Source organism: Monopterus albus, unplaced genomic scaffold (genome assembly GCF_001952655.1).
Source record: "Monopterus albus unplaced genomic scaffold, M_albus_1.0 scaffold7.1, whole genome shotgun sequence".
NCBI classification, from domain to species: Eukaryota; Metazoa; Chordata; class Actinopteri; order Synbranchiformes; family Synbranchidae; genus Monopterus; species Monopterus albus.
Window position 1 is genome coordinate 2528261 of NW_018127887.1, and position 14271 is coordinate 2542531.

The 14271-nt window shown below is 37.6% G+C and overlaps 1 protein-coding gene across 1 annotated transcript in view; it reads right to left on the minus strand.

Moving 5' to 3' along the window:
• Positions 1 to 7360: 7360 nt before the first annotated feature.
• The window catches only part of gxylt1a (glucoside xylosyltransferase 1a), a 14833-nt gene continuing 7922 nt past the window's right edge, over positions 7361 to 14271 (minus strand). The window contains exon 9 of the mRNA XM_020622393.1: positions 7361 to 7418. Within this exon, the coding sequence (XP_020478049.1) occupies positions 7361 to 7418 (58 nt within the window). The remainder of the gene's footprint in view (positions 7419 to 14271) is intronic.

The following is a 14271-nucleotide window of genomic DNA, read 5'->3' on the forward strand; positions in this document are numbered from 1 at the left end:
AAGGAGGGCAAGACACAAAAGGTCATGGCAGAAGAGGCTGGCTGTTCACAGAGCTCTGTGTCCAAGCACATTAATAGAGAGGCAAAGGGAAGGAAAAGATGTGGTAGAAAAAAGTGTACTAAAAGTGTAATAGGGATAACCGCACCCTGGAGAGGATTGTGAAACAAAACCGATTCAAAAATGTGGGGGAGATTCACAAAGAGTGGACTGCAGCTGGAGTCAGTGCTTCAAGAACCACTACGCACAGACGTATGAAAGACATGGGTTTCAGCTGTCGCATTCCTTGTGTCAAGCCACTCTTGAACAACAGACAGCGTCAGAAGCGTCTCACCTGGGCTAAAGACAAAAAGGACTGGACTGCTGCTGAGTGGTCCAAAGTCATGTTCTCTGATGAAAGTAAATTTTGCATTACCTTTGGAAATCAGGGTCCCAGAGTCTGGAGGAAGAGAGGAGAGGCACAGAATCCACGTTGCTTGAGGTCCAGTGTAAAGTTTCCACAGTCAGTGATGGTTTGGGGTGCCATGTCATCTGCTGGTGTTGGGCCACTGTGTTTTCTGAGGTCCAAGGTCAATGCAGCCGTATACCAGGAAGTTTTAGAGCACTTCATGCTTCCTGCTGCTGACCAACTTTATGGAGATGCAGATTTCATTTTCCAACAGGACTTGGCACCTGCACACAGTGCCAAACCTACCAGTACCTGGTTTAAGGACCATGGTATCCCTGTTCTTAAGTGGCCAGCAAACTCGCCTGACCTTAACCCCATAGAAAATCTATGGGGTATTGTGAAGAGGAAGATGCGATATGCCAGACCCAACAATGCAGAAGAGCTGAAGGCCACTATCAGAGCAACCTGGGCTCTCGTAACACCTGAGCAGTGCCACAGACTGATCGACTCCATGCCACGCCGCATTGCTGCAGTAATTCAGGCAAAAGGAGCCCCAACTAAGTATTGAGTGCTGTACATGCTCATACTTTTCATGTTCATACTTTTCAGTTGGCCAAGATTTCTAAAAATCCTTTCTTTGTATTGGTATTCAGTAATATTCTAATTTTCTGAGATACCGAATTTGGGGTTTTCATTGGTTGTCAGTTATAATCATCACAATTAAAAGAAATAAACATTTGAAATATATCAGTCTGTGTGTAATGAATGAATATAATATACAAGTTTCACTTTTTGAATGGAATTAGTGAAATAAATCAACTTTTTGATGATATTCTAATTATATGACCAGCACCTGTACATAAATAGGACATGCTCATGATTACATACACACATAGACACACTAGGAATTGATGAATAGTTTCTTCAAACAGTCCACAGAGAGAAATTCTACATCAGGGACCTTGCAAGTAACTAAATACATTTACTCAGGTCCTTTACATTACTTAAGTATGTCCACTGTATACTACTTTGTACTTGTATTCTATTACAATTTTATTTTTACCTTATTAAAGCAAAAAAGCACAAGACTTGAGCATTTTATAGGGCTTATAACTATTGTCAGACCCTTCAGTCTATCACTGCCTGTCACAATCTTAAAGATGTTTAAATACCTAATTAGGCAGTGACCACTGCTAAGCACTTACAAGTGAGAAATGAGTATGGAAATGCCAAAGCCCAAGAGTAGCTTCATTTATATTCCCCTTTTAATGACTTTGGAGGTGAACATTTTTAAACAAGTCTTCCAACCTGAATTACCATTCAGGCCATACTACATAAGTCATTAACCCTTTTATTATGTGACAATGCTATAGTAAAGAAAAGTTATAGCTTAGACTAAAGGAGGGTGTGCTCAGCTGCTCAAGACATTCATAAACTCTCAAAAACAGGCAAGCAAAAATGCTTCCAAAAAGCAGGAGCAGACTTTATTCCAGACATTAAGCTGATGTTTGGGCAACCATTTGCCTGCCTTGGAGCTTAAGGTAGGTACTTTATTGATCCCACAGTGGGGAAATTTCTTAAAATGCTGTAATAAAGGTTTGGTTAGGTTTAGACATAAAGAGATAAACAACTTGGCTGGGTTTAGAGAGAGAGCATAGTTTGGGTGGAAAAAAAAGTACTTTATTAAGATTAAACTTGGTCACTTGTTATAAGATGATAGCCCCTTAAAAAAAGGTTTGAAACAGACTATCCAAATTTTTTCTTGCATTCAAGAGTATCAGTATGAGGCTGACCTTTGTTCCACATTGTAGTCTTGAAGAAAACAGTCTGATTTTGAAATGTCGTAAATGTAAATCCTTTTCTATTATTCAGCTTTTTGCTCATAAAAGTGGACATGTGCTGGTGAATATTTTACTGTTGCAAGTGTTTAGGCTTATCATTAAACTAGCACAAACGAATCAAAACTAATATTTCAGCAGTGAATTTTAAGTTGGATTAAAGTCTGGCAATTCGTTCAGAAGCGTTGTCCTCTATTGTAGGTTGCAGGAGTTACAGTAGACCATTTAAAGTTTGTGCTGTGCTAAATGTTGTAGGACATACTACTGTATGAACATGTCCCTCCCTGAATGCTATACCCAAGCTCTGTATGCTGAATCTATTTTTCTGAGGAGCCATTTGCTTGCAGCTTCATTATTTTATGAGCATTTTTTCCAGATATTCCACACAGACATTAAATGGTTCTGTCTTTTAATATGTCAGTTTTGTCTCCTGTTGAGATTTTTAAAATGTATTCACCAAGCTTCTACCCTCATTGTAGCATGACTGAGAGGAAGCAATGCTGAAAGTACAAAAGAGGTACAAAAGGTTGTCTGGCTAGGAGGCATTTGTACCAAGATAACACATTTCATTTTTTTCTACTTTGCAACACTCTTTGCAGCACTTGCTGAATATATCTAAAAGGGGAAAAAATATATCTTATAAAGCAAGTCACAAGTTTAGCTTGAGACTGTGTTTTGCTGCAAGGCAGTATTTTTATTGATTAACAGTAGGCTAAACAGATGAGAAGGATTTTATTGCAGCAAAATGAAGTCTTGGAGATTTCATTTAAGAACACCAAACTACACTGGATTTAAAATGTAAAACAAAATACAAGTTACAATCAAAGAAATGGATATGAACATTGTTCCGTTACTGACAGAAGAGTGTGGATATTACCAGTAGGGAAACTAGACTGGTTAGTGTTTTTGGCTTCTGCAAAAACATCATCAACATGGCTGGACTTTTCTCTAAGAACATTTCTCGTCTTCATGTGGATGTCACCCAGCAGCTACATTAAATGTGTTTGTCTGCTTTTCTGCAAACCCTTTGATGGACAGGTGACTTGTCCAAGGTGGCTCCCTATTTGCTGCCAATGTATTTGTGGATGCGTTCTTCAGAAATTAAGCCTGGAGAAAGTCTGTATTTTTATGATTGTCAGTAAATCCCATAAGACCAAAACCAAAAATGCACTAAAATGCACTAATCCTATAATACTGATGTCCACAAAATAGTAAAAACACATCAAGAGATACACATTTCGTTGGATGATGCAGTCCTTCTTTAATAGGAAGACTGGCATTGTGACAATCCCACATACTCTACACTGTCCTGCTGCTAAATAAAGTACCAAATAGTATCACTCTGCAGCTGAAAATAGTCCTCAACGACTACATTATGTGCTCCTGTTTGCTCTTGAAATATTTGCTAAAAACTACAGTGCTCAGCTGTTTTAGCATATTATTTTGGCTGGCTCAAACTGAAAAGTAACACATTGCAGTTTTGCTCTGTTTATGGGATTCCTTGACAATATGAAAAATATAGAATATTGCCAGCCTTATCTTTTGACACAAAAAAGAACATGTAGAATTTCTTTTAGCTCTATAGTAGTAGCCTTCAGGTGCTTTTCAATTGACTTTTTGCAAGTATATTTTAAGCTAAAAGAAGAGACAGCATAGCTCGGTGCTGCACAAAGTCAGCCAGTGAAATTTTCTCTGCATACTAACTACAGTGTGATGAAGCAGCTACATAAAGTTTGCATCGCATTATTGTAAATAAGGCATTACTGCAAATAAGGCATTACTGCCTCAGTCACATTATAATCACATATCTGGGTACTGTACACACACATCCACCACACTACCATCTGATGCTGACCAAAGTACTGATCAGCCACCACCAAGGGAGAGTTTCATTCAACATCTATGCATGACGTTGTCACAGGCTACAGGAGTGGCCAGAAGCAAAGAGAGAGAGATAATGTTTGTTATTTGTATTCACTGTGTAGAGTGGTGAAAACATGAGATGCAGCCTCTGATGAGTGCATTTCTCCTGGGACACCAACACCTGAAAAAGAATGATACACCCTGACAGGAGTGGTTTCTGTAATGCAACTCTGTCACAACAATGACAAAACAATGTTATTTTAAATGAAAGGGATTATAGCTTTTAGTCATTGCTAGTAAATACCCAGAAATCAGCATGAGTAGAATAAAAAAATGTGTGGATTATCTTTTTAGTATCTTTTCATCCACTACAAAATGTGAGTGGACTGAGCAGTATAAGTAATGGTTACAGTTAAAAGATGATCATAATTATCATTTTATTCTAAACTTAACATTTACATAACTCCATTTGCTCCTCATTGGATTCATGAATAATGTAAGGGTTAAAAAAAAGGCAGTGTAAGACTGAAATATGGTACATAAGGTTTAACATACTAATAAAGACTCCACTGTTGAGTATCATCCAGCTCTGTCTATCACTGGCCTCATGTTAGCCGTGCATTCTCTGCATGTCACGCTTTTATCCTAGTTGATAGAAAGATCATATTATATCAGTTGAATTATTTCATCTTAACTTGTGTGTTGCTCCATTACAGCTATCACTTGGAGTCAGGGAACTATCACAACAGGGTGCCATGGAAGATTAAATGGGACAATGCTCTTTGTGGACAAGCCATTTAAATGCCAGGCAATATAATTATGATTAGGAGAAGGCATCTCCCTAAGATGTTAATTGAATTAGGAATTTGGATAGAACCCTGAAGCTCAAGATAAATATGTGATGATTCACATCCATGCCTGTTGTTGAGGAGGGCACATGCTTGTTTTAATTTGATCTAAAGCATCGAGACGTTATGTAGATAGTCCCACTGAGCTGTTCTGTCCCCATCTCCTCACATTTACACATTATTTACACGTTTTCTAATGAAATTAAAGGAAAGTTCAATGGCAAGAAAGGTTGTTCATGGTGATAACATGAAGCCAAATGATACTTTTATGACTTTCTGCTCCAGTGCTCACAAGTGTTGCTCATTAGAAATCAGAACAGGAAAGACTGCAGCAGAAACACTACAGACAGCGCTGCTACACTATAATCACGGTGTGCCATCATTTCATAATGCATGGCAAGCCTATCTAGGCTGACACCTGGAATATGATGAGTGCTTCTTTAATCTAAATTTCACTGAATGCACATTTAGTTTATTAAGGCCCAGTGAGGTTTCCTCTTATAATTGAGGACTTCATCTTTCACCAGCAAACTTGACCATTACTGGTTTGTGATGAGAATGATCATGTGGCCTAACAAAGATCTAGTACAGATTATCAAATAATATTTACCAGCAAGGGAGATCAATGCAAACAGGGGCTGCTTGTTTTCATTACAAAATGTCTGTGTGCACAAATCAGCTTTACACAAATAAACCACCACACAAGGGTGCCATTTAAACCGCTGTGCCAAACATCCTGAAAACAACTTACCTTCCTAATTTTCCCTGATGCACAAAAAGTGAAAAAGCTGGTATTTATGGTGTGGTGCTAGAATGAAATACTTAACTTAAGGTTTTAGGTTTAAACAAAAGGATGGATATTCTCTTATTGACAGCATTATTTTAAAATAATATTGCATGCGGATAGTCAAGCAAAATTCAGTATAAGCCTCCACCCCAGTATAAGAATTCTAAAAATGCTGTTATGAATTTTTCCACTCAAAATCAGGGCACTATAAAATAAGGTCAGAATGCAATTTCAGCCCCTCTGCAGCCTGCTCAGGAGCATAATTAGATGAGGACCACAATAAAAAAAGCCTTGCCAAAGGAATTGGTTTTACTGTCATAGAACCATCTGTGTCACCACTATAAGGATGCAGCTGTCAACAGGTGCCTCCTTTTTATCCAACTATTATTTATATTTGTATATAGTTTTTTGCCTGATGGAATAACTACTTTAGTCACTCATCAATGGAAATGTTAGATTATGCATTTAGGAGATGAACCCGTATGAGTTCTATATGAGTTCATATTAAAACACCTACAGATGGTGTGAGAAATTAAAGGGAAAGCAAAATATGACAATGTTCCCATCCACAGGGCATGAGGGGGTCACTGAAGGGTTTGATGAGTATGAAAATAATGTGAATCATATGCTATAGCCGTCACAGTTACCAGTAGCTAGAGTCAGTATTTATGTCGGTTTTTCCTTTAATTTGTCACCCGTCTGTGATCTTAGCCACAATAATGGCACAATGTTTGTAGGATAATTATTTGAGAAGCCTGGATTATTCTCCTATTTCACACAGTTGATCTTCAAAGAGGATTAGGACCTAATCTTATTAAATTGTCATTCACATCTTATATAAAGTTGGAGCCCTTCAGTAAAATAAATCTAATCTTTATTAGTACTGTCAAATATTAGCTGCATTCTGCATACATCTGTTTATGTACATTGTGCCATCCCAAATGTTTAGAATAAGGTCACATACAATCTATCATTTGTATTAACTACTGACCCATTAATATTCCAGGTCTGAAGATAAGCAATCACCCAGCTGATATTTTAATTTCAAGTAACAGTTGTAAAGAGTGCTACTGCAACAAAAGTAATAAGCACTAAGTGTAAATGGTTCACTCACTGTAACAGAATTGATGCCACGTCCCAGCAGCCAATTGATTTCTCTTGAACACCTCTATAGGTGGAATACTCTGTGAATGGAACGCTGAATGGCAAAAAGAAATCCATGAATGCACAAAAGGCATAATAAAATAGAATTAAAGAAGACTCTTAAGGCACATACCATTTGCTCTAGGTCTCATGACAATAACCATTCCCCCTTTAATTGAAATCAGGATATTCTCTAGTCACGATGGACACTTTTTCAAACAAAGCCAGTGTTGTCTCTCTTCTTGTTACTTTTCCTGACACAGTAACAGCTGCTCAGTTTTAAAGTTCTCTAACTTTACTGTAATGGCTCCTTCTCTGTGAAACTAATGTCTTACTCTTAATATTAGAGATAATGTCATGTTTTATGGATAAACCACTGTTTTATGATCAAACTGACATTTACTGAGGGAGCCCTGGTTGTAACACTATAACCAGAATATGGTGTCAGAGAGGAAATACAGTCCGCAGGTCAGTCATACTGACAGTCACGAGTCCTTTAGGGGAGGGAAGCTGGCACTGAGTCCTGGCAGATGGTGGCACTCTGACTCATGATTCTGAGATTGTGACAGTGGCAGAAAGATCTTAAGCACATTTTCTCATGTCTGGTACTTAAGCAACAAATTTGTGATTTTTGTATTTCTATTTGACACAACTTTAAACATAAATATTTTGCTCCATTAAATTTATTTATAAAAAGTTTTCCTGGAAGAGGTGAAGGATGGCGTGTTAGTTAGGTGTAATCTACTTTACAAACTGACATCTTCTTCAGTCAGAATAAGGTTTCCCTGACAAATGTCTAAGCTTCATGTGACCTATACTCAACTACTATCAGTCACATAACTAACAAATTTGGCCCTTTAATACTCCAAGTCTGCAAAAATAATGATAATGACCTGCATGAGCTTTGATGAGGAACCATCTTTGTATTGGGTGGACCGAGTGCCCTTGAAAACAATAAGGGGATGTGAAAAATTACTTTCTTGGAGCAATTTGTGCAATATTCCTGAGATGATACAGCTCATTATACATTTTGCAGCTAGGTAACCTTAAATTGCACTGTTTCTGTAATGTGGCTGATTAATGTATTTCTGCATTACAAATGCCTTAGAGTGGAAGAAATAGGATGCTAAATTAGTTTGAGATTAGGTTTTATAATAGGTTTCACATGAGGGGCATGTCTTTGTTCTTTACGAAACCCCAGCTCATTTAACACTTCCATCACAGTCAACAGTTCATGAGGTGGAGAGAGATTTGCGGTAAATTGCGGAGTTTAGCCCATTTAGCCTTAGGGATTTTCTTGGAATGTAGTTTCAGCTCCAAATGAGAGATACTTCTTTGTTCTAAATCGAATCTTAGAAATCCTCTCATTAAAAATCTGCTTGCACTGACTTAGCTGTATATCACAGAAGTTTTCATTTCACCATGAATGTTTATCATGATATACACGGGGCACCCTTTTCTGTGTCAGAGATAAGTGTTCCAGCAAATCCATTAAGTCTTGTCACTTGTCAGAATCCAGGAAAAACAATTAAAGATGCAACACACAGGTCAAACTGCTCTAGTAGTCAATTAAGCAACCACTGTGTTTGGGCCAAGGAACAATAGATTCATTAGGAAATGTCAGTGCAAGAGGGATGCATGCGAAAGACATTTAAATGATCTACAGAACAGGAAGCTGAGGACTCAAGGGAATGAAAAGACAAAAGGAAAAAACATCTGATAGGGGAAAACATGCACAGAACAAAGTTTGCTCCATTTACTGTAATTATTAAACAATTAAAACCACTTAGATCAAAAAAGAAAAAGCCACCGTGTAACTGAACTCACTGTGGTGAGAAAAAGGCACATAGGATACAAGGGATCCACGAGAACCTCAGTAAACACAAACCCAATCTTTTGGTGCATCTCTCGAAAGTCAGCAGTCATATACATAGACACAACCACACGTTCATCTACATGCAAACAGACAACACAACCACATTCTTAGCATTTGGCTAAGTCACAGACAATTTATGGCCACTGATGCTGTTGTCATGCTAGTGCATGAAAATGGATGCCCGTAACAGTCCTTGCAGTCAAACAGTTACCATGAATCACATGCTCAGTCCATTAATGCTGCTTGTCAGTGGTGTCTACAATGCAATCAAGAAAGTGTGGAGTATTGAATCATGTGAAATAGTGTTCACTAACAATACTTGGCATGACATTGATTTCAACCAACAGTCCTTCAGCCCTCAGGCACCAGGATGTGGCTCATTGATGAGACACTTTATCAGGGGTGAAAAAAAGGTTAGCTGAAGTGATTGATAGCCTCTTTTATGAGAGGTAATACAGATGATATTACTTGTACATTTTGAATGCTCAATCTCAATGACATTTGCTCCAACTGGGTCATAAAAGGTCAATATAAGAGCGAGACTGAGTAATAACGCCCTTATTTTTGTATGTTTGAATGTTATGCCTCTATAAAACATGCCATGCTATCATATATGTGATGACAGTGGAAGGGAGAACCCTTGGGGTACAATGTTGAAGCTCTTTGGATTTTGTTTATGGCTGCTGTGTAAAAAGAAAGGAGCTGCCACCTATGAGTAGCCAGGGCATGGATTATTTATTGAAACATTGATCCGTATAGTGTAGCTGTAAAGTTATGTGTCATTAATCTAGCTCACTGTTTTTTGAGAAATAAATGTAAAGAATTTGCTAGAACAAGTGTAAAAGATGGGATTAATCCTTTATTAATTTGCTAGATGTGTAACTTTAAGAATGGCAATGTGGCAATATCCATCTGTGGGTTGGTCGGCCCACTGCTTTTGTTCAGACAGAAATCAAAATGACTTCAACAGCTAGGCTGGATTTCCTTAAACATCATGGTCTCCAGATGACACATCCTATTGAATTTGGTGATGCCCAGTGTCAGGGACTAAACAATAAGGCAGAGGACACAGCATTTAAATTTCAAAAAAAGATGGACTTTTATTTATCCAAAACTAAGGAAAAATACAAACAACATCAATAGTAAACAAACTGGGCCCTAAAAGAGGCCAACAAAAAATAAGGAATCTCAAAATACAGCAAACAAACAAATAAACAATATACAGTATTTCTCCCAAACTCCCCCCTTTCCTGTATTGAGCACTTGGTACAGTCCACGCCTAGTGGGAGGTATTTAAGCCTGGTGCTGCCTCAGTCCAATCTTTTTGTTGGGACCAGGAACAAGGTAACTCAAAAAGAAGATTAGAACACATTAGCAATGTATTGACGATACAAAATTAACCAAATGTACATGTTTCATTGATTAATTGTGTATGTCTAAACCTAATGTCAAATCAAATGCCTAAAATCTACCTACAACTTAAATCTACACATGTGAATAAAGAAAACTAAATGAAAACAAAAGAACATTACCTAGCTAATTCCACTGCTGGTGGTGACTTAGGCCCTCACATGATGAAGGCCGGGGCTGAGGCCTTCACACCCAGACTGTGCTTATAGTATCACCACAAGAATGATTTGTGATTTTGCAGTAAAATTTCTCACCCCATCACAAGTTAAATTGTCCAGTAAATACAAAACTAATAATATTTCCTTCAGTGACAGCTGTTCTTTTTGTTTAGTAGTAATTAGCAAAATTATCCAACAAGTCCTCCAACCTATATGCCCCATATGGTCGTTTGTCCCTTCCCATCTCCTGAAACAGTGCTCCTACGGAAGAGGAAGAACTCCACCAACAAGTCTATTTTTGAAAGTGTAACCCAGTATCATGAATTTGCCTCAAGGGGTTTTACAACTTGTACAGCACATGACACCCCCTGTCCCTAGACTGTCAAATTGAATAAGAATATTTGATAGTTGACATATCTGACAGTCTAAGGACAGGGGGTGACATATGCTGTACAGACTGTAAAGCTACACTATGATTGTGAACATGTATTTTTCCATGATTAGTCAAATCATTGCTGTGTCTCAGAGTTACTAGCATAACTGTAGGCAGTCTTCTTTCAACAAATCCAAAATGAAATGAGAGAAAATATAAATTTATGGTAGTTTATTGACAAGTGTAAAGAGATGAGACTTTTTGTCAAATTACTACAAAGTACTACACAGCCTTATATTTGTTTACTGTTTACTTTCCCTTTGCATGGGGATATGTACATGCACATTGAGATCCGCTGTACCAGAAATTCCTCATGTGTCCGACACACCTGGCCAATAAAGCTGATTCTGAAATGCAGAATACAAGAAAGCTTAGTCAGCATGTAAACTATACTGTATAGAGTTTATCATAAATTGGTTAAATTGAACTTCATTTCTTGACAAGATGACTACAGGCACTCAACTAGCTAGTTCTTCATATTTGCATATGCATATTTCTCATCTTGTTCTGCTTACAGTGGCAAATCCACTTCTCAGCATGATACTTAAGGATCCATGCATAGCTAATGCTCAACAGTAAATTACATTAATTGTTTTAAACTTTGACATTTCAGCACAATTATACCTGTCTCAGCGCTGCAGGCAAATGTATTATTGATCAAAATGTACTCTAGTTAAATGATATCCTTCTGCAGCAGAAAAGAAGAGAGAGAGATGGATGCACTGAGAACCTCCTACATTCCTCTCATCTTTCCACCGTTTTGTCACTTTATTCAGTCTATCAAACTGGCGAGGTACGTGACTCGCCTCTCATATGCATGTCTTTGCTAACTGGAATTTCAACCTCTCTGAGAAGTGCTGTCTTGCAAAATGAGCAGATTGAAGACCAGCAATAATGACAAGCACCCGTGAGTCACGTCACAGGTGTAAAATCCCAGTAGACCTTTAATCTTAATTATCTTCCTGGCAGATCTATATACTGCATCTACTGTATGAAATCTTCCTTGAGCTAAAGAAAACACAAGGAACCTCCACCCAACTTCATAGCGCTATGCGTGGCTTTTAGACCTCTTTTAGCTCATTGTGTTGGTGTTTTGATGTGCACAATTACTGACGTTTTGACAAAGGTTTGCTAGGAAAGATTTTTTTTTCTCTTATTTCTCTATCAGTGAATTTCTGTTTTTCTTCCCACTCTAATGTTCCCCATCACTTCTGCCTTCCCACTTCCAAAGTCCCTTTAATCATGGATTGTGACGCTGCCTTCTCTTTACCAATGATGTTTTTGTTTTCCTTTAGTCAGCCAGTTCTTGGATGCGATTCTTCAAATATAATTGTCATTCTGCCTTTCATACCTACTCATGCACAGTGCAACACCTCAATATCACCTCAGTTTGTTAAAAGATTTTCTGAAAGATTAAACTGAGGTTTAGTCTTCCTTCTACTTGCACTGCCACATGCCTTAAGACATCAGGGGACCCGCTCCTATCTGCTGTCTTCATGGGACCACTCTTAATGAAGGTGCCCCACTTTGCCAGTCTTTCCTTGTTGCTAATGTCAATAAATATCATTATACTTCCAACTGATCCTTCCTGATTTCACTAAATGGTTGGTTTTGACCCACTTATATCAATTCCAGTAAGCAGCCATTTCTAGTAAAATGCTTCGATAAACCTACATCTAAATATAAGGAACTCCAAAGTGAAAAATGGAATCTGTGATCTTGAAACTCTGTCCTTTGAAAATAACTATTAGTAATTGTCAGCTCCACACTTCCCTCAATTCAAGAGGAGGTTGATGACTTTGTACTGCCTAATATTACATAATCCTTACTTTGTGAGCCTTTTTTAACTCTGTGTTGGGCCATTTGCATTCAACCGTTTTAAATCGCTATTGAACATTACTGAGGCCAAGTAGTGCAAGCAATAACATGAATAATCCATTGGCGGTTGGCTGTTAGACTGAGAGAATGAAACCTCAATCACCATTACTCAGATGGAGTGAAACCAAGCAGTAGCAGCATCAGCCTTTCCCCCTAGAAAATGAATGTGCTTTGCATATTAAAGTTGTAAACATCCATCTTGCTAAGGCTTGTGCTTGAAAGTATTCAATATCAGTGAGCTTATCTCTGAAGATGTATAATCACTTCATAAAGGAAATCAATGTAGTTTTTTGTGCAAACCAAAATATGCACTTGGCCCCTTAAAGACACTTTTGTAAGTGGGAGAGGAAAAAGTAGTACCACTGAGCTTCAATCACAAAGGTTCTGTATTAAAAATATGATCCAGAGCCATTTCTAAGCCTTTCTTAGGCCTGTTCCAAACAATCCTCAGCAGGGGTAAAATATGCTAAGGTTTAGAATGATCTACCATTTTGAAAACATCCAATTAAGAAAATATAAAAACCAAATATAAACTCCTAAAAAAGTTAGTGTTATTACTCAACAGCTTAAAACACAATGCAACCATTAATTGCCTAATATGTTAATCTTTTGGAATCCCTCTACTCTGCGCTGGATCTTTGTTGGCTTCACATCATAAAACTGGGCTTTACATTTAACTTGTAAAACTTGTGAAGGGATAAATCTTTCCTAAAACACAAAGTTTTCCTCACTCACTGCATGATTCCTTGACAAGAAAAATGGATACATCTATCAGCATCTTAGCATAGAGACCAATTTAAATTAATCTTGAAGATCTATTGCATATTCAAGGCACATCTGTCAATCTGCCTGTGAAATGAAGAGCCAGAGGCTACTGACCCAAACACAAATCTTCTCTTTTTTGGTCATCTAACAACAGTGTCTGAAGTCTCCACACTCTCAGGTGCATTTCTTATTTTATCTTGCTGCTACCTTGTAGGACACGGCTCATGCTCAGTCTTTGTGTGGAGTGAATGGGCAACAAATACCGTTTATGCAGAGTGGTTATGATGGCTGATGCAAAAGACTTAACACAATCAGACGTTAAGAGTTCCAAAAGATAACTTTAGTAGGTTCACTTCCATAGAGGCATAATTTAATTACACCAGAAATAATTTGTTCTCAACATAAAATGTATTTGTAACAAACCATATCGCAAGCATACATATTTTAAAGATACAACATACTGTATCATAAGCACTATCTGAAATGTTTGAATCATCTGAAAGTTCATAAAATACTTATTTCCAATTCATTTAATATACTGTATATTTAAATATATACTGGCTTTGCAAATATGGTTTTGTGATATTACAACCTTTGATATCTCAAACCAGCAGTGCAAACTTGTTGATAAATCTATCTTTGTTTGAATGACTGGAAAATAACAGTTCCAATGATAGAAGAATAAGCGTTCTGGTAAAATTAATATGACTTGCATACTACTACAATGTACAGTAAGTAATGCTCATGTGTCAGAGTATGTGAAATGATAGCCTCATGTTAAAGCTACAGAATGTACTGTAACTTAAGGTAGCACTAGCATGAAACTCCTGATTAATCCACTCTGCTCCGCCCAGCGCGCTCCCTCTCCCTTCTCCCTCATGCTTTAC